Source organism: Ambystoma mexicanum, chromosome 3q (assembly GCF_040938575.1).
Source record: "Ambystoma mexicanum isolate Mex_15411 chromosome 3q, UKY_AmexF1_1, whole genome shotgun sequence".
NCBI classification, from domain to species: Eukaryota; Metazoa; Chordata; class Amphibia; order Caudata; family Ambystomatidae; genus Ambystoma; species Ambystoma mexicanum.
The window spans coordinates 1,129,149,830-1,129,177,714 of NC_090926.1; the positions used below are offsets into that span (position 1 = coordinate 1,129,149,830).

Genomic DNA, 27,885 nt, shown 5'->3' on the forward strand with positions numbered 1-27,885 from the left:
GAATTCTAAAGCCCACAGGCCTATTTTGCATTCACACTCGTGTAAATGGCAATAATCTTTCACTTTAGCTTTCCTTGCTATTTGACAACATTGCACACACATGCAGTTGTGGATTACATTTGTCCTTTGTGATTATTTAGTAGATCAAAAGTGGTCACACATTTGATATTTTTCCAGAGTAAAGTCTGAGTCCTTGCTGGGCCCTGTTTTTGGACATTCTGCTTGAACCTTTTCTGTTCTTTGAAGTGGGGGGTGTAACTCATTGTATTATGTAACCTGTCTAAGGTTTTTAGACTAGGTTATTACACATTACACTGTTTTTAGGCTTTCAGTGTGCACACCAATGCTTCTGGGAACTGGTAGATTATGGATTCAGCATTGAACCTTCTGATTTAGGTACACTATCTAAGCATTAGAATAAATGTTTATTGCACATGCAAGATATAAGTCTCTACCGAACATGACTAAGGCTACAAGGCTAATATCTGCTATTTTTTCTGCTTTAAGCAGAATAGCTGGCCCTTTTCCTTTAGGAAAGAGTCTATTCTGGAATTCCCTTCACTCGTAAGACGCTGGGTTCATTTGCAATGGTAGCCCGTCAGTGTTTACGCTGTACAAATCTGGTGTATTCTGGGAGTATCCATCAAATGCCTTATTTGGAAGATTTTTTATAAACCTTTGTTTTTTATATGGAAAGAGATTTTCAATAGATTGCTTTTCTCCCACAGATTCCTCATCTGATGGATTTCCTCATCCAGCTCTGCTGCTCAGAAACCTTTCGACAGAAGGCGTGGCGGACCTCGACTCGGGCATCGATTCGTCTCACTCGGTGCTCGATCGTCAGCTTCCGACATGACGCCAGTCGTCGTATATATATACCACGCCACTACACCCCGTACTCTGTTCCTTTTTCCGCACACTGCTTCAGGAACACAGCATTGAGTCTTCGACTCAGTGTTTTTTACTAAAATCATTCAATTTCTCTCATAAAACCTCAACTGCAATGTCTCCTCCCCGGATTTCGGGCTTTAAAAGGTACACCAACTGCCATTCCAAAATTATCGTTGACCGACCCGCACATTTGTCTGTGGTGCCTGGGTGCAGATCACGATACAGAAGGATGTGCATCATGCTCAAAGATGCATTAGAAATCCATTCATGAACGGGCCACCAAACTTGCTTTGGGACGACCGCCCCTGAAATCTCTGGTGCGTTCGCTCGTCTGGTCCTCAGAGCTCGAGACGGAAGGGCCCTCCCCTGAAAAAGAAAAGCATTGGCGAAAGGCCAAAAAGCACTCACACTCAAGGAGCCACTTTTCCTTGTCTTCATCGCGTAAAAAGATTTGGCACCATCGACACAAGTCCAGCTGGTCGTCGGGCCCTCGGCTGGGCCGACCACTTGAGATGAGTAGGAACATTTAAAAAAGAAATGCTAGACATGTTTAAGACACAGGCTGCTGCATGTCTGGGACACCCCACACCCTTGAGAAAAGCAAGCCTCTGCGGCAAAAGCGGCACTCTGCACTCCGAAGCCCACGCATGCCAAACCGTCGACACCATTAACGTCCGAGAAGGCTTTGGGCTCGACGCCGAAAAGGCCGTCCCAAGAGCGTCGAGAGGCTGTCGTCCCTGACATCAGTTAAACCCAAGTCCCGAGAGGCGGTCGTTCCGTCGAAGGAGAAACCCTCTGTGCCGACTATCAGCGACAGATACTTCGTCCCTCTCTCCAGGCCCGGATTCTTCGAGTCCATGGCATTCATTTTTCGGCGCTGACCAAGGGGTCATCCATCCAGTGTAAACAGGGTCGGGAGGTGGCGATTTGTTAAAACAACCAAAAGGACCTGTTGGCATTAGCCCAAGTATTACACGATGCCAGTGGCCTGGACATGTCTCCAGATGTGGAACTTCAGCAGGGTCAAACCTACTCCCACACCAATGCTTAGTTTAGGGCCCTAGTAGAAAGGGTGGTAGACACCCTAAGGTTGAAGTCCTCTTCAGCTCCTGTTCAGGGCTACGAATTGACAGACAACTTGATGGAGCATAACATGCCACTTAATCCAGCAATTGCAGACCCCTTAGCCTCCTTGTGGCAACATCCCTGCTCCATTCCCCCATTCAAGGTTGCCCGCAATGGCCAAGAAGGTTTTTACTTCTTGCAGCATGGCGTTAAAAGCCTGTGGATTTGCAAAATATTCCTTTTGGTTTATGGAAAGCCGTAGAGCAGGCAACTCAATACATCCCCGAAGTTGAAACACAGGATGGGTTTACATGGCTAGTGGAAGGTGGGAAGGAGGTAGCCAAGCAGTTGTTGCAAATGGGCTTGGACGTGGCTGTGTTAGCCGTTCAATGGGGTCGGCGGTAGTATTCAGAAGGCAAGCCTATCTTAAAATCTCTGGCATCTCCCTGAACTTCCAGAATAGGTTACTGGACATGCCTTTTGAGGGAGAGTTTCTTTTTGGCTCGAAGGTTGATGACTCTATGGAAAGGTTTATAGAGTTAAAATTAGCCGCAAAATTGTTGGACCTAGTTGCTCAGCCGGCCAAACCTGCCTTCAGCTTTGCCTCTAGGGGCAGAGGCTACATGCGCTATGTGCCTTATGGCAGGAAAGTGCAGCTTCCACAGGGCAGGCAAGGTCAGAAGCGTTTCTCATGCCTGGATGGAGCAGAGGGGCTTTCAGAGGCCTGCAAACCGCGTCGGGGGCGGCACCGCCCTCTAAGCCTCTTTGATTTCCCCTCCCACGCCTTTCCAGTTGGTGGACGGTTGGCAGGACATTGGTCCTCATTATGAGTTTGCCGGTCTGGTAACAACAGTACCGGTAGGCCTGCCGGTACTGTTGTTACTGCACTGGCAAAGTACGAGTTCTGCGAGTGGGTGCCTATCAGCCTGCACCTGCCTGCAGACACTGATAGTAACAACTGCACCATTCTGAATGGTGCCGGTGCTACTGTCGTCCCCATTCCCATGGGACTTAAATAGGATTGGGGAGTTGTGGGCTACATTGACCCACTGAACAGAATTTCTCCATAACCAAGCTGCGCTTCAGCAGAAACAGCAAAATGGCTCCGCTGGCTCCAATGAGCGCCATGGGGCAAGATGGAACAGGAAGCACCCCGAGAAAGGCTACTATGGTGTGTTCTTGTTTGTCTTAAAGAAATGTAGTGAAAAAGCGGTGCTGCTTTGCTGCAAGCCCAAAATTCCCATAAAATGTTGCCGCTCTGATGCTATTTTTCCCTGTTTTCACCAAACTGCTTTCATCAAAAAGACCCTGTCACGCCCAGCCATATTCACATTGTGCTCCATCAGAAAAGAGCATTATTCTTGAATGACAGGCTGTGCCAACCAAACTTGAGAACGTCTACAAAAGCTTTCCTTCGACTACACGGCAACTGCTTAAATTGTGCTACAAAATGTCAAAAATCACTGCTTGAAAAGAAAATCAGAGCTTTCTGTGCACTTGTGAATTCCAGGAGACCTTTGCGTTGTACGGACTGTTGTGTACAAGAAACTAACTATGGCTGCAAAGCAATGTGGGAATCTACATAGAAAAACCGGACCATTTTTCTTGCAACTTTCAGTCTCCACATGTTAAATTTACTTTTGCAAAATAAAGGAAAATATCTGTTTTAAAAGGGCTTGTTGGATAAGGCCCTGCCCTTAACTAACAACGTGAAAGAGGATTGGGCTGTGACAATACATGGATGAGATGGTTCTATTCAGCAGGTTTTCTTCCAATTCACAGCAAAAATAAATACAATTGAATCTAATGACTGCCTGGGTGTAAGTCATCCCAAAAATAGGTTTCTGCAGTGGCTACATGGGGCGGAGAACCGGCCAAACGGGTCTGCTGGGAGGATGCTAGCAACATAAGGACCCCCACAGTAAACTCCTTGAACATACAAGTGATAATTGCTAGGTTGGACAGACTGTTGTCTGTGCTGCAGCCTCGTACAATAGAATTCTAGGACACTAAAGTGTGAAGTGAAAATTCACACCTCCTTGTGATTTCCACTTGAAGCTTTAAAGGAAATCTCTGTGACAACCTGGGGTCATGGGGTAGCCTTGGAAAGGCAAGCCCATACCTGGACAACCATACTGACATTTGTTTCCAAAGACTATTTATTCATAAAAATCTTAGACTTTTATCTCTTCAGCAGGACTTTGCAAAAATGTGAAAATGTCACTGTTTAATTGTGATTATGTGGTTTATCATTTAAGACATTGTAGCATTCACGGACCCCTTGGGAATAGAAATGGCAGAGAATTGGGTATTATAAGGAAAGTATCCATGATGCCATTGCATATTTTAACACTGATATGCCTAATAATAATCTATATACATGTGTAAAGTTATAGAATTGTAAGTAATTTAATTCTCCCTGAAAAGCGTGAAAAACTGGTAGAAGGGCAAAACAAGGTCCCACGTGATTTGTTAAAATGCCACAAATGTATAAATGTGTAAATTAGGTTATGACTGATTTTGGGCAAAAAGGACTGTGGGATGGCTTTTTACTTCATAAAATGCAACCTCATAAACTGGGACTCCTCACCGAGGAGGCAACCAACATTGATTGACTTATCTGCTTCTTGGAGGTAGGCGTAGCTCAGTTCTGGCCACCAATAATTCTGTAATGTCACCATGCTCTATATAAAGAGTAGCTGACAGAACTACACAGGGACACACTCTTCCGGAAGTTCCTGTGCTGCGTTCCTGATCTGCTCCCTGCATCTTGCTGATTCCAACTACAAGGCCAAAACATTGTTGACCCTACTCCAGAGCCCACTGCAAAACCCAAGCCTAGCTGTTTTCTATCCCAGCAAGGCCAGTGATCCAGAATCAACCCACTAATCTCCCATTAAAAAGGGGAAAGCTGTGGTACCTTTTGAATCCGGAAATCAGACCGGCTTGCTGCCCACTAACTGCTTGCCCACTGACTGCATCCAGCGGTACCTGTGCCATCCAGTGACCCGAATTGCCCAGCTGTTCTCTACCCGGAGGCCAGACCTTGCCCAGCTGACGTTTGCCAGGCGCGCCACCGTGTGGTGACCAGAAACTGTTAACTGTCCATAAATCCTAAAACTAAAAAGTGGACTGTGAGTATAATACCCACCCCATAGAAACACATAGCCTATCTTGTCTTGTCTTGCCCTTATCCCACTCTGAGTAGTCGTATTTATACTCTGGTAACTTGTTGAAACTGTTAGAATTATCCTTGTATCCTGTCCTTAATGTTTAAGTGATAGCGTCATCTCTTTTCAATTTTGTCTGGTGTAAATTATCAGCCCTTAGTTATATTTAGAGTAATCAAACTAATTTCCATATATTTTATTGTTGGGATTGAGCACTGGGGTGAGAAGGTTGACCTGGCGAATCAACCTAGATAATTTAGTGTAAGTAACATTTTCCTTTCTTTCAAAACCGATTTTCTCACTTTAAACTGCTCTATTTTCCTAAAAACTAACCTTACTCTACCTTCCAAATCTTGCTCAATTCACCAGCTAGAGACCTATATTCACTTCTATATTGTCCCCGTGATATATATCTATTCCCCAGCCCAAACACTGCACTCAAAATCAGAGTATTTCACCCGCTTTTCAAAGAAACGTTTTTTTACATTTTAAACGGGAATTGGGTAAATTGCAAATTGTTCAACATGTCATTTGGCTGCAGCTGTGTTAATTTTCCACTCATTTTCGAATGGTATGCTCCTTGTTGATCCATTGCATTGTGATTGTTAAGTGTCTATGCATTGTTGCCTCATGGAGAAATCATATTTACTTCAAGGGTTTAGCCGCATATTAATTATTTATTTACCATTTCCGAGTGTTATTTTAGGCCTTTGCTAAGGGTTTAATGTCCGTTTTTGCCTCCTATTCGGTGAGGGAAGCAGATTTTTATTGTGTCTTCTGCCTCCTATCCCTGACTACCTGCTGATTCTTTCTATCCACTCAGAATTCGATTATTTCTGGGTTGAGGGAACATTGCAGGGGGAAACCTTAACTTGGGTGCTATCTTTCCTAAAATCAAAAAGTGCTCCCATTCAATTGTGCAGTGTATATGTTCTGGGAGACGTTTAAGTGCATTGCTTACATTTATATTGTAATTATCACCCCATTGGTGATTGCTGCCCCATAATAAAAATTGTATGATGTCTTTTGAATTTTAAAAATAAATATTGTATTTTCGCCAACCGGCCTGGTTTATGGTCCATTGTGACCCGGGGTATTTGAAAAAGGGGGTGTGATACGAGTTGTGTACCATCTCAAATTGAATTTGCATAAAATAAAGAGAAAGACATATCAATTGAGCGCTACATCCTAGGCTGAGACCAAGGGGTGTGTTGCCTGATTGAAATACTTAACAGAGTAATACATTTCGGCACCTCGCAATAGGGAAATACAGGGTCCGCCAGGGCTGTAATGCCCCTGTATTTTCCAATTGCCAGGTGCGGGAAAAATTTGCAAGTTCGGCTGCAGCCTGCTGGTTTTTCCACCCCAATGACCGGAGATTACCTCTGACGCTTGGGCACTGCATCTCATTCGGTCGGGTTGTCTGCCCTTCGTAAGAAAGCCACCGGTCAGACCCCCACCGCCTCCAATCCAACCGGGACAGGAGCTCCAGGCAGAACTGCAAGCCCTGTTGTTGCAGGGTGCAGTGTAAGAGGTACCTCGCCATCAGAGATGGTCCGGTTGGTATTCCCGGTATTTCCTGGTGCCTAAAAAAGGAGGAGGTCTCCGTCCCATTCTGGACCTCAGGGCCTTGAACAAGTTCCTGAGGAAAGGGAAATTCAGGATGGTGACGTTGAGAGAAATTCTACACGCTCTCCAACTTCAGGACTGGCTGGTGTCGGTAGATATGCAGGATGCTGATTTCCATGTGCCAATACATCAAAAGCACAGGAAGTTCCTGAGGTACCTCATAGGGGACAACCACTATCAGTTTAAAGTGCTTCCCTTTGGGTTTACCTCTACTCCAAGGCTCTTCACCAAGCTCCTGGCGGTAGTCGCAGCTCACCTCAGGAGATCCGGGGTCCATGCATTCCCATACTTGGATGACTGTCTGATCTGAGGAAAGTCGGTGGGACAGGTCTTGCCTCAACTGGCAAACACATGCTGCACAAGCTGGGTTTCTCCCTGAACTTATGGAAGTCCCATGTGAAGCCAAAGGCTCCAGTTCATCGGAGCAGTCCTAGACATCCGGGGTGGGGAAGGCTTTCCCACCCGAGGAGAGTCGACCGCATAGCACAGATGGTACACTTGTTCCGAAATCACACCACCTTATCCGCGGCGTCCTTCCTCCGCCTCTTAGGTCTTATGGCCTCCTGTATTTTTTTAGTGCCAGAGGCCAGGCTGCGCATGAGATCGCTACAGTGGCTTCTAAGAGGTCAGTGGTCACAGTACCTTGGAGCGCTCACCGATACCCTCGTGGTCGACAATCTCCGATGGTGGACCGACCGCTGCAATCTTATGGTGGGGGAACCCTTCTGGCCTCCTTGCTCTCAGGCCTGAGTGGTCACGGATGCCTCTCTGAAGGGTTGGGGTGCTCACTGCAAGGATTTTCAGGTGGCAAATCAACAGATTGGAGTTGCCAGCCATCAGGCTAGCCCTGAGGCTTTCGCCCCGTCTCTCAAGGGGAAGCATGTCCTGATCCTGACAGGCAACACAGTGGCCATGCACTACCTGAAAAAGCAGGGTGGTGTGTGCTCCCTCCTCCTTTGCAGAGAGGCGATGCAGCTGTGGTTCTGGTTGCTGGAGAATCCAGTCTCAGTCTCTGCACCTCATCTGGCAGGGACAGAGAACGGCTTGGCGGATGCTCTGAGCAGGCAGAGCACGATCTCTTAGGAGTGGTACGTGTGTCTGAAAGTCTTGGAGGAGGTATTCTCTCTCTGGGGTACCCCAGCAGTGGATATGTTTGCCACAGAGTCCAACAGGAAGTGCAGACCGTTTTGCTTGAGGGAATTCCCAGCAAACTGTGCACTGGGAAAGTCGTTCCTGATGGATTGGACCGTCCCTCTACACTAGGCCTTCCCCTCAATTCCCGTCCTCCCGTGGGTGATCCTCCCTCGCTTGTCCACCCCCAAGGTCGGAACCAAAAGCGATGGCCCTTCCCTGGCCACCTGAATGGATGATCCCAAGGGAGTAGTTGAGAGAATACTGTCCAGTTTCTCACACCACAAAATAGAACACATGAATACTCTAGCTTAGTTTGCTGCTTAGTGGTGCTTGACCCTCTCCCACAAAACGTATTTCGAAATGTCTCTCTCCCTTTCACAGGTGTTTGCCTCTCATTATAGTTCTAATAAATATCATGAAAGTCTTGTATAAAGGAGAAATTACTCCTCCTGGTTTTCCCTGGTTTGGTTTTTCTTCGTAACCTTTATAATCCAAATAATGTAAATAAAATCTTCCCTTTCCACTTTCGCAGACATTAGTCTTGACAGTTCTCAAAAGGTCTGTCTGATTAGTTAAAGTGAACAGGGCACATTTCTCTGCCATTTCATATACTCTTGACAATCTTTACAAGTGCACTTCCTCCTTGGTTTATTTGGCTTTGTAGTGTTGAAGTTAATTCAAGTAGCCCCTTTGGCTCTCCCCTTAGCATCAGTTCACTTTCTTGTCTGGGATATTGTCTGTGGTCTTCTGTGGACCTTATGGACTCTGATTCACAGTTTTTATTAAAGTTCTTTGGCTTCTCTAAATGGCTTTGATTGTTTGATCGATTCAGACCTCTGTGTCTTGACCATGTATCTCTTTCAGGCAAACTGGCATTTTCACCTACACCCCTTTCAGGTCTTCCCCACTGCTCCGGTTTGTTCGTACCCACCTCTTGGGTTTGATCTTTTGGGCCCATTTCCTTTAGGGTATTTCTCCTATGTTCGGTTTTCTATAAGTCCCTTTTGCCATTAGGATTATTGGTTCCCATTCTTTAGGTATAAAGCAGGCATTTTTTCTAGGGCGAATTGTTGGGCCTTCCAATGGATTTCATTCTCCCACAGATTCCTCATCTTTTAGATGGCTATCCAGCATCAGCTGCTCATAAAATGTTTCGACAGAGGGCATAGTTCCGCTCGATATCATCGTCGATAACTCCCTCATATACGGCTGTGCCATTCCTCGAGTAGATGTAACATCGGGCATCGTATAAAAGGGAATACTACGCCGCAACACAACCCAAAGGCGTTGAAGGAACGCACGTAAAACTGGTGCTCAGCAAAAACTGCAGTCTATGTCCCCGTCAAAATCGTTTCCACTATACAGGGGGGGTAGGCTCTTGAAAAACATCGAGAGGGACGTCCCTTTAAAACATTTTTAAAAACGATTGCACTCACGTAGCAAATCTCACCACTCCTCAACATTGTCGTCACACAAGAAAAAACGCAGATACCGATGCGATTCTGACTCCTCGGACGAAAGGGGTAAGTCATACCCTGCGAACGGTGCGTCTAGGGAGGAGTAGGAAGATTTTAAAACCCAGATGATCATGGTTTTCAAAAAAGGCCTTGGCTGGTCCAGCTTCATCCATGACGTTGAAGGTCTATACAGCTCCCACTGCACTCGGTCTGTCTGGTGCAAAGGATGCCAAGGTGGGTCATATGCCCTCGAGCGAGACCCCTAAGGAGGTGCCTCCTCCTGCGCCAAAACAGTCAGCTACCCCTTCCAGTCATGAAACTCCTCAACCTTCCCTGCCAAGATCGAAGTTTTGTTCCAGACTCCTGATCTATCTACTTGAATTCGATGCAGTCGATCTTCAATGAGGCCCACCCAATAACGTTTGGGTTCGGACCAATGGGGTGTGCGGTCTTGGATCCATTGCCGGATTTCATGGCGGTCAAAGCTGGGTTGTTTCAACTGACAGATGGCCTCCACAGTGCTAGTGGACTGGACACATCCCTGTATGTGGAGTTCCAACACCTGCACTGTACGCACACCCGAACGCGCAATACTGCAAGGTGGTCGAGAAGGTCGTCGTGGCCCTGGGGATCAGTGCTCCGTCGAAGCAAGTGTCACAATACAACCTCACCGACATCCTCTCTGATCCTCGGCCGTGGCCCACAATCAGAACGTGCTTTGCTGTTCAATGCGGCTATAGCAGACCTGGTCATCGCCTTATGAAACACAGAGCTTCTGAAAAAGTATGAAGTGGCAAGAAGCGACCTCCCATTTTTGGTCCATGTGTTAAAATCACTTCAAAAATGGCTGTGGGCACAAAATATTGCGGCAAAAAGGCTGTGGTTTTGCCGCCGCAATCCATATAAAGGATGCGGGGGACGCCCCTGCAACCCCCGTACCTATTATACCATTTAAAGGGAGCGGGGACACCCCCGGCAACCCCTGCTCCCCTTAAATGGTGTAATGGGGTACACCTTGAACGGGTCAAACCACAGCATTTTTGCCGCGATTGTTTGGACAGGCGAGCTTTTTGCCGCGGTTTTATTACTGCAGACCCCATTTTTGAAATCTCACCCGAACTCAGAGGGATTGATGATGCAGGCTGCGATGCTTACGTCCAGGCTATCAAACCTCCCCACTGACAGTCGAATAAGGTTAATGCCTTAGTGAAAAAGGTCTTCAATTCAGGGAGTATGGCCCTTAAGGCTGCAAATGCCTGTTGTGCTTTCTCCAAATCTTCCCATATCCTATAGAGTACAATTTCAGAGGCATCTGATCTCCTCACGCAAGGGGAAGTTAAGGCTAGTTGCCTAAATTTAGGGGCAGATGGCAAGGAAATGGCCTTCCAGGCACTCCAAGCAGGTTTAGATGCTGCTGACTGCATGAGTTGTGCTATGGGTACCGCAACAGTCTTAAACAAGTCGGCGTGTTGGAGGGGCTTGGGGCTCTCCCCGACTGTTGAAGCAATATTGCTCGATATAGCCTTTGATGGGGGGCATCTCTTTGTCAGAGGAGTCTCTTGAAAAATGTCAAGACTCAAAGCTCACGGCTAAGACCCTGGAACTGGTGGTACATGAGCAGTCCCTGCAGCAGAACTTTGCCTTTGGATCCAGAGGACAGGGTTACAGGAGGTATTCTACTGTGCCCAGAAGTACACAAGCGCCCCAGGCCACACAGGAACGATGCAGGTTCCCATGGCCAGGGAGAGGTAGGAGAGGGTCGAGACAGTCAACCGCTGCAGTAGCGTCGACAGCGCCTCAAACTAGATTCTTGGGCAAATGGAAGGAAATAACCTCGGACGCCTAGGCCCTCCAACTGGTCGAGTGGGTTTACTGCCTCTCGTTCTTGAGGAAACCTCTGGACAAACCCTCACCGCCCCCCACACCTCCAGCAGCCAGAATGAGAACTACTGGCAAGCTGTAAGCCCTTATGTTGAACGGAGCAGTAGAGGCAGTTCCAGCCAAGGAAGTAGGCTACGGTTGGTACTCCCGATACTTCCTGGTTCCCAAGAAAGGGGGCTGGGGTGTGGCCCAATGTTGAGGGAAATTCTCCAGGCTCTGAAGTTCCAAGACTGGCTGGTGTCACTGGACCTTCAGGATGCCTATTTTCACAAGTCCATCCACAGGAGGCACAGGCGATTCCTGAGGTTTGCCATTGTGGGACGCAAATTATCAATTCAAAGTGCTTGCACTTGACTTGACCTCCACCCTCAGGGTTTTTACCAAGCTGATGGCGGTAGTGGTGGCTCACCTCAGGAGAGCAGGTGTCTTTGTATTTGCCATACTTGGACGATTGGCTAATTCTAACACAGTTGCCGGAGCAGGTTTCGAGGCATCTCAAGAATACCTGTACGCTACTGCACGACTGGGTTGCTCCCTGAACTTAAAGAAATAGCAAACTTCATCAGTGCAAAATCTCCAATTCATAAGAGCAGTCTTAGACACTCGGGAAGGGAAGAGTCCCCAGTTTTCCAGCCCTCCAGCATTCACCCGTCATCGGCTTTTCTGTCGAATATGCTCCAAGTGTCAATGATCTCACCCAGTGGAAAGACAGGATGAACATGTTGGTGGGAGAACCTTTCTGGTGTGCCATGGCCAGAGGAACAGGTGACCGCGAGCGCCTCGCTGAAGGGCTAGTATGCTTGTTGCGGCGCTCTCCAGATAAGCGGTCATTGGTCCCAGATTGAGAAAGGTTGCCCCATCAATGCTCTGGGGCTGCGTGCAGTCAGACTGGCTCTGACAGCTTTTGCACCCACTTTGCAGGGACATGTCCTGGTGTTAACCGACAACACAGTTACCATGTACTACCACAACAAGCAGTGAGATCACTGCTGTGCAGGGTGGCCATGCAGCTATGGTTCTGGATGCTGGAGAACAATATTTCGGCCTCTGTGGTTGAGAATGGATGTTGGGTTGGCACACGTTCTGAGCAGGCAGAGCTCGGCCTACCACAAGTGGGAGCTATGCCTGCAGGTCGCCTAGATGATCTTTGCCCGGTTGAGCTCCTGGACAGTGAATTATTTGTGATGGTGGACAACATGAAGTGCAAGCAGTTCTGTTCGAGGGGATTTCGACCCATGTAGTCATTGGGGGACGTGTTTTTGGTGGAGTGGGTCTTCCACCTCCATTATGCGTTCCCACTGATACTGGGCATCCCTTGGATTCTCAGGAGGTTGCAAAAATTCAGAGTTTACCTGATCCTGATCACCCCAGACTGGGCAAGGAGGACATGGTATCTGGATCTCCTTGAACTGGACGTGGGCCCACCTCTCTGTCTTCCTCAGAGGCCGGACCTCTTCGCAGTCGGGAGGCAATGTGCTTTACCCAAACCTGCACCCTCTCATCTTGCAGGCTTGTCTCTTGAGAGGCTGAGGTGCAAGGACTGGTACCTTGGCGATGAGATGCTGTTGGCTGCACGTAAACCATCCACTATGTCTCTGTATTTGTGCAGATGGACAAAGTTTGTGACTTTGTGTTAGGCGAAGGGAGTGGATCCCATGTCATGTCCCACCTCCTCAGTGATGGAGTTTTTGTTGACCTTAGCAAAATCAGGTCTACAAGTGGGCACAGTAACGGGTACCCGGCGGCTCTTTCCTTGGTTAAAAGAACGCCAGACGGAGGTTCTTTTTTTTTACCATTCCAGTGGTGGCCCAGTTCTTTACAGGCCTATTTAATCTGTGGGAGAAGAATCCATAGAAAAAACTTTACCGTTAAGCTATTTCTCCTTGCACACTCTATGGTCAAATGCACTTTACCCTGGTTTTACTTGGCTTTGTAGTGTTGAAGGTAGTTCAAGGCTCTCCCCTTCGGATCAGTTCACTCTCTTGTTTGGGTTAATTTCTGGCGTTCTCCTGTGGACATATAGACTCTGATTCACAGTGTTGACCTCTGTGTCTCGACCACATATGTTTTTCCGGTTAACTAGCTTGTTCGCCTACACCCCTCTCACGTCTCCCTCTGCTCAGTTTGTTTCACATCCACTTCTTGGATATAATATTTTGAACTCCAACCCAAGACCCCCCCCCACCCGCCCACAATCCCCCAATTGGGGTATTGCTCCTCTGATCTGTTTTCTAGCGGCCCCTTAAGGCATGAAAGATATAGATTCCCCTTCTTTAGATATCAGGCGGGCGGCTTCACTGGGCCCCGTCAGGCTTCTGCATTATGGGATTTTTAGCTTCCTGTGGGTTGCTGCTGAGCTCAACTGTCCTCTTCCCTCTCCGGCTCCCACACTGCATACCTGCTGTTCCACAGTTATCTCACCTGGAGGGGCTTTCGCTCTGCCAGCACAGACTCCTCCTTCTCTGGGTGCTGGTTCCTTGATTCCACTGGTGGGTGACAGTTCTCCAGCACTCTGGTATTCTACCTTGTCAGTGGTGGGTTGGCTCTCCGGTAGAGAGCAGGGGGATTTGCTCGTCCGGCTCTCCTGGGCTCAGGAGCAATGCGTGGGCTCGCCACCCACCTTGTAAGGGCTTTGATCCTGACTCCAGCCAGCATCGGCTCTGCGTGGTAGCAGCAGTATCCGCTCTGTGCATCTTTGCTCCAGTTGATTGAATTCCCGCCAGCCCCTCTCTCTCACCAGGTAAGGTTATGATTCCTTATATGTCATGTCCTGAAATGAGGCATATTCCCATTGGTCATCCCCCAGGAAGGTACAGCATCCACACTCACACCACGCATGGGACAAGGCCTCAGTAGGTCAACATTATCCTCTAATCCCATATATGCTGAGAACACTGGGGATATCCGGCTCAAGGGAGATTTAGCAATCTTAATGGATTGGGAGTGCTTGACCAGTGAGATCCCGCTTGCCCAAATCCCTAGGGAGGGTTTTGCTTTGCAGATCACAACCTTCGTCTCAAAAAGGGTGACACTGCCTTAGGGAGAAGAGACCAATTATCTGGATTTGTCACGCATCCCTCTTACAACCAATACCTTACCTGCTGCACTCCACACCTTACCTGCTGCACTCCACACCAACTTTGCCACCAACTATTCAGCACTCTGCTCAATCCTCCGTCCTATGCCTGGTCTATCGGTTCGCCACCTCACCTCCTGACATCCCTTGTACAACCCACACTGTCTCTCATTTAATCTTTTATACTGTTCACTTCCATGTACTATCTCCCGGCTCCATTTTCATTGTTTCCAGCGCTCACCTGATTCTGTGGGCCAGCCTATGGCTTTCCTTTCCCCAGGGGCTATGTTACATAGGTGCAAAGCTTTAAACAAAAACACCCCTTCCCCTGCACAGGTCTGGCAGCAGTTTTTGCGGTTTCTCTGGACTGTCGTGGGCCTGGCATTTATTTTTCATTCTCTTATATGTTGTTTGCCTTGTTGTCATGGTCGGGTAGTGCCAACCGTATCATGTGCAGCGTTTCTCTTTTCCTGATTATTTTTCTTGTTTGACATTGCAAAGGATTCAGTTCCTTGTGGTCTTAAAGCACAAAAGAGAAAACACTGGCCAGAAACAGTACCTGGATGTATTGTGTGACAGAGGGTGATACCCACATTAACACAAAGGGGGTTGCAGGTACTGGGGCCCTCGCAACTCCCACTCTCCACCTCAGAGACAGGGCTGACATTGACGTTCGCCCTTGTAGCCCCCCTGTCCCAGGTTGGGAGGGGTCCCTATTCTCCCCTCACAGGATCCTATTCCAGATCCTGTCACATGCAGCACTTAGACACTGGAGTAATCAGGTGCTCAATATCTTATGGATATATGTCGGTGTGGGTTTATCGGAGCGGGAGGAGGTTAAAGAAGGCAATATGTTGCCTATGTGTCACTTTTTACCCAGCATCAGTGTAGTTTATAGCGTGGTCTCATTAAGGGGTGTGCGGTCCTAGAGCCTTCACTATTCCAATGGATAGCTCTAGCTAGCTCATCCTTCCTCTTGTCGATTTCCCTTTCGTGGTGGTTTTTCCCTCATTAGGCCAGTATTATTACCAAACACACAGAAGCTCCTCCTGCTGCATTCCGCTCTGAAAACACCCAGCCTTAACATGGCCCAAATCTATCTGCTTTTGAGGAGAAAGCATTTGGGGGTGGGGGGGGAGGTGCAGGATGATTCTTATGAAGGTCAAGTCTTGTGTTCCCATGTGACCAAATGATCTTCCATGAGCTGCATGCATGTGATAACATGCTTTGTAATCGATCTACCTGCTAAATCACAAAATAGCCTCCATCCCTTCATATGACAAGAGAGTCGACCGAGTCGACCTTACTTCTATTCAAACCAATTCCAGACGCCTTTGTCATGCGATTTCCACCATTTTGAATAATGCCTCATAGGTTTGTCTGAAACCTTGGGTACTGGCAATGGCTGGGTTTCTGTGAGTGGGAGGTGTTCTGGCAGATCACCAGTCGCATCGATAAAAACACCAAATGTTAAGGAGGCTTGCTGGTGAGGTCCCTGGTCAATAGTACTCTATTCATACAGACAAGTTCATTCACTTCAACTCGCTCTTCATTCCCTCGTTTTTCCACCCATTATACAGAGTGTGGAATTCAAAACCCTCTTGTTTATAAAGCTCTGCATGGCAGTGCACGCAATTGTCTAGAGAAATTGAAGCTCCCGTATCACTAGAGAAGATGCCAGAGTTTTCCCTCCCAAAGCCCGCACAGTGTAATTCAAACATTTTCGGTTACCTTCTCTTTCAAATCTTTTCATCCTCAGCCTGACAAAAGATTGTAAAGCACATAACCTTCTCAAAGTATTTGGACTTCACTAGCAAACTTCCATGGTGCTTCATGTCCAGCCTGACTTTCTGTTTCTTATCCTCATCCACCTTTTGACGGGTAAACTTTCTGGAGTCTTCCTTTGACACTGTAAGCCTATACAAAATACAAATAAAGTATTGGTAAGGTGCTGTGCACATAAATAGGTTTGACTCCATGCCAAATCGTAGAATGACCCTTGGGATTATCTTGACTCCAATGCGTTCATGCTTAATGACTTAGATTGGACATCTGTTGTGCACTGTACAGAATAAGGAGCCTTCATAAAAATAGAGACTGCATGTCCACCAACCTGCAAAGAGCACTGGTGGGCTTATCTTTGACTCGTCAGAAAAAGCAGTCATTAAGATTTATTAACAGCAAACATTACTTTGGCTTGCATGGGTGGATTTTTACGAAGGGACACCCGGTCAGTGGATTTGAAATGTCTTCTGTTTTATTTTCGAAAAGCTATGCCATGTCACTTCCTTGTGTGGTAAAACATTGTTGTGTTCTGTTTTACAGGTAGTGAAGCGTCACTCTGCAAGTTTTTGTTTGTAGTGATATGTCTGAAACGTTATCCTTTGTGAATTGTGGGTGATTCTGTGTTCAATTTGCCTATTGTCCTTCTCCCTCAGGGCGTTGGTTACCAACATGGCACTTTGGTGTTCAGTGCTTGGAGTCGTGGAGGCATCATCGAGAAGATGGTGAAGGACAGACATTCAGCCGACTTCTACGAGAGCAAGAAAATGGATGTGAGTAACATGGTGTGGAATAGATGACATACCTACGTATTATATCTGTACTGTACACTATTTTTCCTCCTTGGTATTTTTGGACTGTGGTCTTCACACAGAACCCTCCATCCATTCTCTGGGCTCTACACATGACATGCTACAATCTATCCTTACCGTCTATGGCCTGAACCTTTAACAGACATACTATTTATACACACTGTCCTTGGACTGAACAGAACTATTTTTCCTCTTGGTTATTGTTAAGGTGGATTTTCAGAATCAAACCTGTGGGCAAATTTTGAGAGGTCATCCTGTTCTGGTGAACAAAGAAAGAAACCAATGTCTAACCAAATTTTATCTGGGTAGTATGACTAAACAGCAAGGCTTACAATTGCGAGAGTGGTAATGGGGTTCAGTTAAGCACACACAGAGCACTCTTACTAATACCAGTTAGGCAGAATGTATAGAAATAGTTATTTATTTAGACCTTAGAAAAACTGTTAAGCATAAAAAAAACTGTTGGTCTAAACTTTTCATAGTCCTACCTGTTGTTAGCTTGTCACTGCTGCTGCACTCTGCCCCTAAAGGAGTTAATTTCCCGAGCCTTGAAACACTTGTCTCACCTTGAAACACTTGTGTATAGGCTCTTTATAAATGCCATGTCATATCAATTAGGTTTGTGATGAATCCGGTGCGTCATCACTCCTTTCCCAGTGGTGAACACTCCCCACGTGACCAGGGGATGGCTGCTGCTACCTGATCCTGACCCTGGGAGTGGCTATATGAGGGAGGATCACATGGGGGAGAATATCCATCCGGGAGAATATAATGGCATCATCAGATGAGACATGGTATCCCCCATCTTCTTTTGAGGATATCCCATACCTGCCTAAAGCCTTAATGCCTTACTGTAACACCTGCCCTCATCCACCAAAATAAAATGCCTTCTCAGCTTCTACATGTAGATCATCTACAACTGGCTTAAACCTAGAGGACAATTTCCTAGACTTTCCGGATTTATAAGAATTCGAGCATGGACTTGCATTCCCATAACCACTACTATAACCACTAAAGAACTGTGACGAGAAAGATGAATGGAATAATGCGATCAAGGTAAATCAGGAACACAGGTTGCGCTCTATTCTTTATGAGCGAATACCTGTGCCCGGGCAATTTAAACCAGTGGAACAGCTAACAAGGGCTGAGAGTTGCTGGAGAGAGAAAGCTGCCTCTCTCGGAATGAGCCGAAAGAATGTGAGGCTGGAGAGGGAGCCATGGAGCAGACCGGCAGCAGGACTGAAAAGTGACTCTCTCTGTTAGGGAGAACTCTCAGAAATGTGCGAATTCCCTCCACCTTAGAGACCCCCAGCAACTTTGCTGGATTTTGAGAACTTGATTTTATTAAACCTGGATAGAGTGAGACTCTTTTTCCCACTCTCTCATGTATTTTTCTTTTTTTTTCCGTTCTTTTTTTTAAATTAGGGTTTTTGAACAGGGTCATAAACATTACAGGAACTTTGTCAGGGGCATATTACACTTAATGACTTACTATTTCATTTCCCCCCTCCCGCAACTCCTAAATACATAGATTGCGTCAACATTTCCCCCCCCTCCCCAACCTCCCTGCCTAGGAACGGTGTGCTCTTGAGTCTCTTTACAATGTTTCGAAATCTCAAGTTCGTGGTCTGTGTTCAATTTCGACCTTAACCGGTAAACCAGAAGTGTGGCCATCTGTTTAAGGCCCAGTCCGAAAACTTACGTAGGTTTCCTCAGGCGAAGCTGTTTTCCGATTTCTATGATTAAGCATGTTCTGGAGGCGTATACTCAAATCTGATTTGGTACACCCTCTCTACTAGGGGTTTGCATGTGCCGGGCATATATCTCTTATTAAAGCTTCCTCATGGTATCTCATATTGGGTGGATTTCCCATGCTGCTGTGATTCTTTACGTTATACAGATATTCATGGCCACATTTATCCACTCCTTTTTCCCCAGAACATGGCTTGCTTTCCACGTAATCACTAGGACGACCCGTGCTGCTAGTAGCAGTTGCCCTGCCAGACCTGTCACCCTCCTACGATCATCTTCACTCTTTACATACCCAAACAGTAGTAGGAGGGGGTCGGCAGTGCGCTGAGTCCCATCCAGTTCCTTAATCCATCCCAGGACTTCATCCCAGTAAATCCTAATTTGGGGACATCCCCACCACATGTGCCAGTAATTGGCATTCTCGCCACACTTGCGCCAGCATATACTACTCCGTGTCTGGAACATTCTATGGGGGGGGTCATACTGCCATCTATGTAAAAGCTTGATGGCGTGTAACTTATACTGGCATGTTATCGAGACTTGCGAGGCCCCTCTGCATATTTCCGCCCACAGGGCCGGATCTATCTCTTCACCCAAATCCCTTTCCCACCTACATTTCAGATTCTCGGTCATCCCCCACCTGTTAACTATTAAAACTCTGTACATTGCAAAGATCCGGCCCTTGGACTAGTTCTGGTATTTAATAATTGTTCAAAGGGGGTAAGAACCATCTGGTCCTTCTCCTTCCTTTTGTTTCTCTGAAAGATTCCCTTGAGCTGTAAGAAGGGGAAGACCGGGAGGGGAGACATCCCAAGTGCTTCTTCCGAGTTCTGTAATTCTTAGAAAAGTGCCCTCTCACCATAGCTTATCCACCCTCTCCAATCCAGCTTCGAACTAGGACTGGAATCTTTCATGATTGGGGATCTCATCTCTAACCCCTGGTGCCCAGATGTGACTTAAAGGGGATGGTTATGTAGTAATTCCCTGCATGTTGGTCCCTTCCATCCATATATCCCATATGGTCCCCATTATCGGGGGATTCCTTGTTCTTTGTGTTAGTTTATTTCGCTGGACCCATAACCATTCAGCAAGGGTGACCGGGGACAGATGGATAATTCCCATGTCTATCCATTTGAGATTTGTTTGTTTTCTGAGGTGGGCGACCCGGGTTCTCAACTGTACAGCTTCATAGTATTTCTTGAGATCCGGCAGACCAACAGCTCCCATGTCTTTGGGTAACGTCAAAGTCTTGTTGGCTATCCTAGCTTTCTTCCCCTGCCACAGGAACTTTAGTATAGCCGTCTTTACTTCGCTGAAAAAGGTGTCCGGCAACTGGATCGGAAGCATCTGAAAGGGGTAAAGGAATCTAGGCAGACACACCATCTTTATGGCATTCAGCCTCCCTCGCCAGGACATTGTTAGATTATCCCACTTTGTTAGATCTGCATGGAGATTCACAATAAGGGAGGGGAAGTTGGCTTCATACTGTGAGTTTAAGTCCCTCGTGATATTTATCCCCAAGTATCGAAGAGTGTAGTCCCTGGTTGTTAGTCCCAGATTGGAGAATCTTTCAGCGTCGCCCTGTGAGGGTTCACGCAGCGGAAACACAATTGATTTAGCTCTATTTATTTTAAACCTGGAAAGCTCTCCCTGCTCTTCCTCTGGCCCTTCTGCAGCCACCTCTCCTCCCTCCTTCTCTGCCTTTCCTCTGTTCTCCACAGACGAGGTTTCTAGACAAGGCCGATCTATGAAAGTCTCGTCGAAACAGGTTCACCCCTGTTCCTCAAGCTATCAAGGACCACAGCGACTCCCTGGCTCCTGCCCGGGCTGATTTCTGCAATCACTCCTTCGCCACTGGAGTCTTCCCATCTACCCTGAAGCAATCCCTTGTTGCACCCTGTTCTTAAGAAACCCTGTGCTGACCCCTCTTGCCCGGCTAACTGTCAACCAATCTCCATCACTCCCGTCCTGGGCAAGCTCCTGGAGAAACTGGCCATCTCCCAGCTTAATCTCCACACTGAATCTGTTGGTTGGCTTCATGACCATCGGTCTGGCTTCAGAGTTGTCAGAAACACGGAAACTGCTCTCCTTAACATCCATAAAGACCTGCTCTCCAACCTTGGCTCTAACACCCCCTGCATCCTCATCCTGCTTGATCTCTCTTCTGCCTTTGACACTGTCAACCATGCCATCCTGCTCAACCGTCTCCGTGATAACATGGGTATCACTGGTCAGGCTCTGGCGTGGCTGACTTTTTTCCTCTCTGACCGACCCTCCCAGTTCCATCTTGGGTCCTTCCTCTCCGCTATCTTTTTCTCTACTTGTGGTGTCCCCCAGGGGGTCTAACCTTTCTCCCTGGCTGTTCAACCAATAAATGGCACTCCTTGCCCACCGCATTGCTGCTCTCTGCCCCAACTTTCAGTGCTATGTAGATGACACCCAGCTCCTCTCCTTCCCTCATCTCTGACTGTTTGTCTGCTAGCCAGGAGTGGTGTGCCGCCAATGACCTCTGCCTTAATCCCAGAAAGACTGAGATTCTCCTCATCGGCACACCCGTTCCCACCTTTCCTGTAGCTCTCTAGCCGGCCTCTCTTTGTCCTCTTCCTGCTCCCACCTGCAAGGCTAAAAACCTTGGGGTCATCTTCGACTCCACACTCTCCTTCTCTCCTCACATCTCTGACGTCTCTAGGAAGTCACACTACCAGCTGCACCTCCTCAGAGGTATTCTTCCTTTCCTCTCCTTCCCCCAGAAGTCTGTCTAGAGAGTTCTGGTTCTCTCTAGGCTGGACTATTGCAACAGCCTCTTTTTAAATCTGCCTGCTTCTGCTCTCCGCCCTCTGCAACTTATCCAGAACAGGACTGCGAGACTTGTCCTTGGCCTTAAGCCCAGGGATAGTATCTCTCCAGGACTGAAATCTCTGCACTGGCTCCCGGTGGCTGCGAGGATTACGTTCAAAACCCTCTGCATCGTCCACAATGCCTTCTGGGGCCTGGGTCCCCAATACCTTCAACTCTCTCTTCCTAAATATCTTCCTTCTCGAGCTCTTCGCTCATCCGCCTCCAACTCCCTCAGGGTCAGTCGCTTCTCCAAGCAACGAGTTGGGGGTAGATCTCTTTCTTCGGCTGGTGCCTCCTTCTGGAACAGCCTCCCTGCCTCCCTTAAACTTGAGGAGAACCATCTCCGGTTCTGGAAGCACCTCAAGACCTTTCTCTTTGCTTTGGCTTTTTCTCCTCCTCTCGTCTGCTGAACTCCTGGCTGTAACCGGAACTGCACTGGCTACCTGGACACCCTCTGATCTCGGTCCCAGGTCCCTCCCCCACCAGCGTCACACACCTGCACTGCCCACCTGGCAACCCCCGCACATGGGGACTGTTTCTATATCCCTACAGTCCCCCTACCAGCTCCTGACACCTGATGTCTGCACTTACCCAGGCACTTGCCACGTGCTGGCCGTCACTTATTGTTCTTATCTATTCCCATGTACTGCACTGTCTCTGCCCCCTTCCCACGCACTTGCGCGATTTGAATGACACCTGGCCTTGTAGGATCGTTGTCCGTCCTCCCTTTGTTCCCCTCCCTTGTCTCGTCGCTCCTTGAAACACTTGTGTATGTGTTATAAATGCCATATCATATCATATTCCCCAATCAGTTGTATAGCTTTAGGAATTGACGTCAGGGGGTTCTGGATGTGTAGGAGTAGATTGTCTGCATATAGGGCCACTTTGAGGGACTTCATATGGGAGGGAAAGAATACAATTTGCCGATCTTCTCTGAGACTCTCGGCTAGGGGTTCCAGGGAAAGGGCGAACAATATGGCAGAGAGGGGGCACCCCTGTTGTGTACCTCTGCCAAGTTCAAAACAGCGTAAGTACTCTCCGTTGACAAACACTGAGGCTCTGGGGGATGTATAGACCGCCTTAAACCCCTTTCCTAAATTTAGAACCTAGTCCCACTTTGTTCAGAATCGCCTCTAAAAAGCCCCATTCGAGCCTGTCAAAGGCTTTCTCTTCGTCAGCCGAAAGAAGGACCGGGTCGCTAGTCATCTTTTGCGATTCGTGAATTGTAGGGTCTTCCGCATAGTATCGGCGCCCTGTCTCCCCATTATGAATCCGACTTGAACAGAGAGTGTATCAGGTGGGGCATAAGAGTCTCCAATCTCGCAGCGAGGACCCTTGTGTAGATTTTGGCATCGATATTCAACAAGGATATGGGGCGGTATGAGGAACACTGTGTGGGTCCTCGGCCTTCCTTAGGAATCATGGTGATGAGAGCACGCAAGAAAGAGTCAGGGGCAATCCCCAATTCCAGAATATCGTTTAAGAGCTCCACCATAAAGGCGAGGAGTGGGGAGAGGAAGGACTGCAGTATAGCCATCTTCCCCTGGGGCTTTCCCCAGGAAGAGCCTATTCACAGCCCTCTTAATTTCTTCGGGAGTGATTGGGGCGTCAAGGCCAAGAACATAGTCTTGGGAAAGCTTTGACTTCTCAACATTTGCCATATAGTGGTCTATTCCCGAGGGTGAGGGGGTCTGATTCGGATTTATACAGGGCAGGGGGTCTCCAACCTTTATGTTGGCGTGAGCTACTTTCAGCAGAGGGGCAACAGCGAGAGCTACTTACAGGCGATATCAGGGATCTGGGATGTCCATAAACATTGGAACTTGTACTCATTATTTTTTAGCTGTAATGTTCCCTTTATAAATATAGGGAATAACATATCCCTTCACGATTATGTTAATAAGCTAAAAAATCTCTTTATTGCATTCTTTTTTATCAGAAGTTGTCTCATAAAAAGACTTTCCCAATGTAGGAAAATGATTGTGACATTCAGTGTGTAGGTTGACACTGCATGCCGTCCACCAGTGCTCTGTAGTCTGGTGTATAACTTGATGCAGCAACTCGAATGGAGTCACTCAGATGCTCATCGGTCAGGCGGGTACGAAATTTCGATTTGATGAAGTTCATATCTGAAAATGCAGATTCACAGAGATAGGTGGAACCAAACAGAGAAGTCACTTTTAATGCTGCTGTGCAAAGGTTACTGCACTCCTTGTAATAAACAAGGTTACAGAAATTGGTGTGAGATTGTCTGCTTTTCAACTAAATGTCCCCTTGCTGGCTGACAATCTCCATTTTCATAGCAAAACTGTTCAGAGTAAACAGCTCACTCATTTGTTCTGTAAGTTCACAAACATTGACTTCCATTAAGGGGTTTGTGATGAACATCACACACGGTTCAATCCTTTCATAATCCCTGAACCGGTCAGTGTACTCTTCCATGAGCCTGCTCAGGAGACTGCTGTTTTTGTCAATGTTCAGGAGTTCAGGACTAGCTGTATGCTCTGTCAACATTTGGATTACAGAAGGGAAAGGATGCATTTTCTTTTCACCACTTGTTCACTGAAAAGGTTAAGTTTGGACTTAAATGTCTTTACTGCGCTTATGTCAGCAATGGTTTTACCTTTTCCTTGTAGTTCACAGTTCAGGGTATTTAATTTCTCAGTAACATCTGCCAGAAATGCCAAATCAAGTAGCCAGGAAATGCTGCATTTTTGGCCAATGTCTTCATTTCTTGACCTCATGAAGTCTTTGATTTCTGACAAAAGTGAAAGAAAGCAACGTAGTATTTTTCCCAGATAGTGCTTCCAGGAATATTTTGAATATTCTGTGCTGTTTAGCCTTTGTAGAAATTGAATTAATAATTCGCACAACAGGGGCCATTACATAATCAAACCCCATCACTTTGGCACAAATGGCCTGCTGGTGGATGATGCAGTGGTAGTGCAATAATGGAGGGAAATCGGGGTCTGCTTTACAGCATGCAACAAAACCAAAATGACGCCCGGTCATTGCTGGTGCACCATCGGGGGTTATTGCCACCAACTTGTTCAATGAAATTTTTGTTTTGCCAAAATAATTCTTGACCTCTTTGTAGATATCAACACCTCTGGTGGTGGATTTCAGAGACAACAAGGTCAAGAATTCCTTTTTGTTGGTGAAGTCGTCAAACACCATTTGAGCAAACAGTGCCAGCTGGGCAGTATCACTTGCATCAACTGATTCATCACACTGAATGGAAAGTAAATTGCATCTGCTCAGATCTTTTTCTAATTGCCCCATCACATTGGCTGATAGTGCAGATACCCTCCTTGCCATTGTGTTTACACCCAACTGCACATCTGAAATGGCAGACATAATTTAAGGGCAGTTTTTAAAATCTTTTAAAACTGACTCAGCCACGAGAGCCATTGCACCTTTCACAATTGCACCATCTGTAAAAGTGCATTTGTGTTTTGACAAATAATGTGCAACTTTGAAGGATGCCTCTGTCGCAGCATTTGCTTTCTTTGCTGGTTGGGTAAAAAATGATTGTTGCATCTGCAGCGCAGCTTTTAGTTCAGCTACTTTTTGGAATAGCAGGCGGCTCCTTTAGGAAAGTTCTTTTCATAATGTGCATGCATTGTCCCAAGATGCCTCTCGACATTACTCTTTTTTCCCACTGCAACTTTGGCACTGCAGATTAAACACACACACCTCCCTTTTTATGCTTGTGAAAAAGAAATCGGTCTCCTACTCTTGATGAAAATGATACGTCTTCTGTCTTTTGTTGGATGATCCGCCTACTTCTGCATCCATGATTTCAACAAGTGTCGTTTGTAAGTTTCTTTTGGGACTGCACGTGCAAGGTAATCTGAGGAGGATTTCAATGTGTTATTATGGTTTTAAAAATAATTGAGCACACAAAATTCTGCTTAGTCAAATAAAACCAGTGCCATTTTAGCACATTCGCAATTCCTGAAAATATTAACTTTGTGGCATGCACCTATGCCAAGTCGCAGAATCTAGCCAAGGATGATGAAGGTCAAAGCCTACTTTGTTAAATGCCCTTAAGTCCTAAAGTCAAAATAATTGATTAAAAAAATGGTCATAGCAGAAAAGTAATGTCGGCCCTGATACAGTCAGCCCTCTATGCAAAATAAATCCGGAATGAATGGATGGTGAGACTATCTGCCTCTCAAATCAAGGGAATATGGGACTACAAGAGGGCCAGTGCAACAGTAAACCAATTGTAGGTGACAGCATGCGCCCATGAACAGACACATGAGAAAACACCATTTTGTCCATTCTCCTTCACATATGAAGCCCCACTTAAGGAGAATGCAGGAGAATGAGCCATCTCCTATTCCCCGTGCCCTTCCAATTACTCCCGGCTTGGGCACCGCAGTTTTTTGGGTACAGTTGCACTAAATCCCATACTGAGGGAAGCGAGGGGCCATCTCCATGTCAAAAACCAAGCCATGTTGGAGCACAGCGAGCAGCAAAATAGTGAACAAAAGCTAACTGGATGTTTTCTTGCTCTAAGCTTACCTGTGTCAAAGCTGGGATATCAGTGTTGTCGATGGAATGGGCATTTTTGATGAGAAATGTCAGTGGCATGCGCGTTTTCTGTGGGTGGTGTGAATGAGGCACTTAATTTTTTTTAGGGGGGGGGGGGCTAGCTAGACAAGTGCCTATCAGTGGCAGAACCAGGATGACACTGATGAACGTGGGTAGTTTTAAACCGGCTTGGCAAAGTGGAACATGGAATGGCATCGTTTAAAATGAAAATCAGGAGTACAGAGATGTCCCCTTGCATATTGCAATGAGCCATAGTGCGTTCAAACAGCACATCGACAAGTTGGCACACTAAGCTTCCTATTACTGACAACACCAGGATGCGCACACACATGATTTCTTGCAGAAGCATCTTTCTGTTTGGTATTTGCCACCTGACACCCAAATTATTGGAATAGATTCCTGTGATGAAGTCCTTCGAGGGGATTGGGTCCTCCGACGTATTCCATATCTATGACATGTAATCACCACAGCTGTGCTGCTTCGGAAACTTTTTTCGGTGTCTGCGTCCTGCGTCGATGACGTCGATGCGCCGTCGTCGAGGACCTCGTCCGACGTCATCCGATGTGATAAGTAGGACGCACGACGCCCTTAGCCTCAGTTCCGTTTTTTCCGCGAACGTGTTGCTTCGTGTTTCTCGGTTCAACGCCTCGACTCTTTGGAGTTCTGTTATTCTCGGTTCTTCGAACCTGTTCGTTTTGTGAAAATCCTTCGAAGATGTCTTCTACTTCGTCTTCAACCCCGCGTCCGGGCTTTAAGAAGTGCGGGGAGTGTGGGTCCAAGATGTCGGTGACGGACTCGCACGACGCCTGCCTCTGGTGCCTCGGGGAGGCCCACGACACGGATGACTGTATCGACTGCCAGTCGCTCACGTCCAAAGCCTTACGCGAACGTAAGAAGAAGTTGTCGGTAAATCGGGTGTCCAAGCCCCGGAAGTCGAAGTCTGCGGGGCTTTCGACGGATGATTCGAGGGGTGGCTCTCCGCGTCATCGTCGGAAGTCTCGTGGGTCTCCTTCTAGGAGTCGGTCTCGCCACTCCTCAGCCTCTTCGAGGCATTCTCGGAAGCGCCGACACCGGTCGTCTTCCAGGTCCTCTTCGGAGGACTCTGCCCGGCACGTCGCTTACCCGACCAGCCGTGCGACGCCGGAGGAATGGGCTTCCTTCGGGAAGAAAATGCTGGCGATTCTTGAGTCGCAGGGTACTAAGCCGTCCGCGCCCCCGAGTGGGGTCGGCCGTGTGAGGTCGAGAGACACCGCTCGCAAGAGTGGTCGGCACGAGTCACGGGAGAGGTCCCGTTCGGACAAGGAGACTCGTTCTCGACGTACCCGTTCCAGGTCCCGGTCCTCGACGCGTTCGAGACCGTGTGCACCTGTGAGGTCTTCGAGGAAGACATCGACGTCTGAGGCGTCGAGGGCGTCGACAGGCTTTCTCGAGGCTCCGGCTCCGAGGAAGTCGTCGAAGCCGTCGACGCTCAGGTCGTCGAGGGACACGCTCGAGGCTCCGGCTTCGAGGGCTGTGTCGAAGCCGCCGGTGCTGGCGGCGCTGCATCTGACGTCGACGCCGATCTCCTCGACGTCGACGCCTATCCTCTCGGCGCCGATGCCGGTTCTCTCGACGCCGGCGCCGATTCGCTCGACGCCTTTCGGGTCGGAGGTACCCCGTGGCACGGGAGAACCCCCTAGGATGGCTCTGGTTAAGAGCAAGCACTCTCGGGTGCCTTCTTTTCGCCACCTGGAGTATATTTCAAAGGCGGATGAGGATTCTGATGGCCTGGTTCCTAGTCAGGTTCCAGATGAAATTGTCTCGGGCCATAGTCATTTTGACGATTTGAGGCAGTCCCT

The 27,885-nt window shown here is 47.5% G+C and overlaps 1 protein-coding gene across 6 annotated transcripts in view; it reads left to right on the plus strand.

The window, feature by feature from the left end:
- Positions 1-27,885, plus strand: part of PNPLA6 (patatin like phospholipase domain containing 6) — a 1,092,789-nt gene that overhangs the window by 850,765 nt on the left and 214,139 nt on the right. For all 6 annotated transcript variants that reach the window (XM_069603923.1, XM_069603925.1, XM_069603924.1 and 3 more), the window contains one exon: positions 16,742-16,858. In XM_069603923.1, the coding sequence (XP_069460024.1) occupies positions 16,742-16,858 (117 nt within the window). The remainder of the gene's footprint in view (positions 1-16,741; positions 16,859-27,885) is intronic.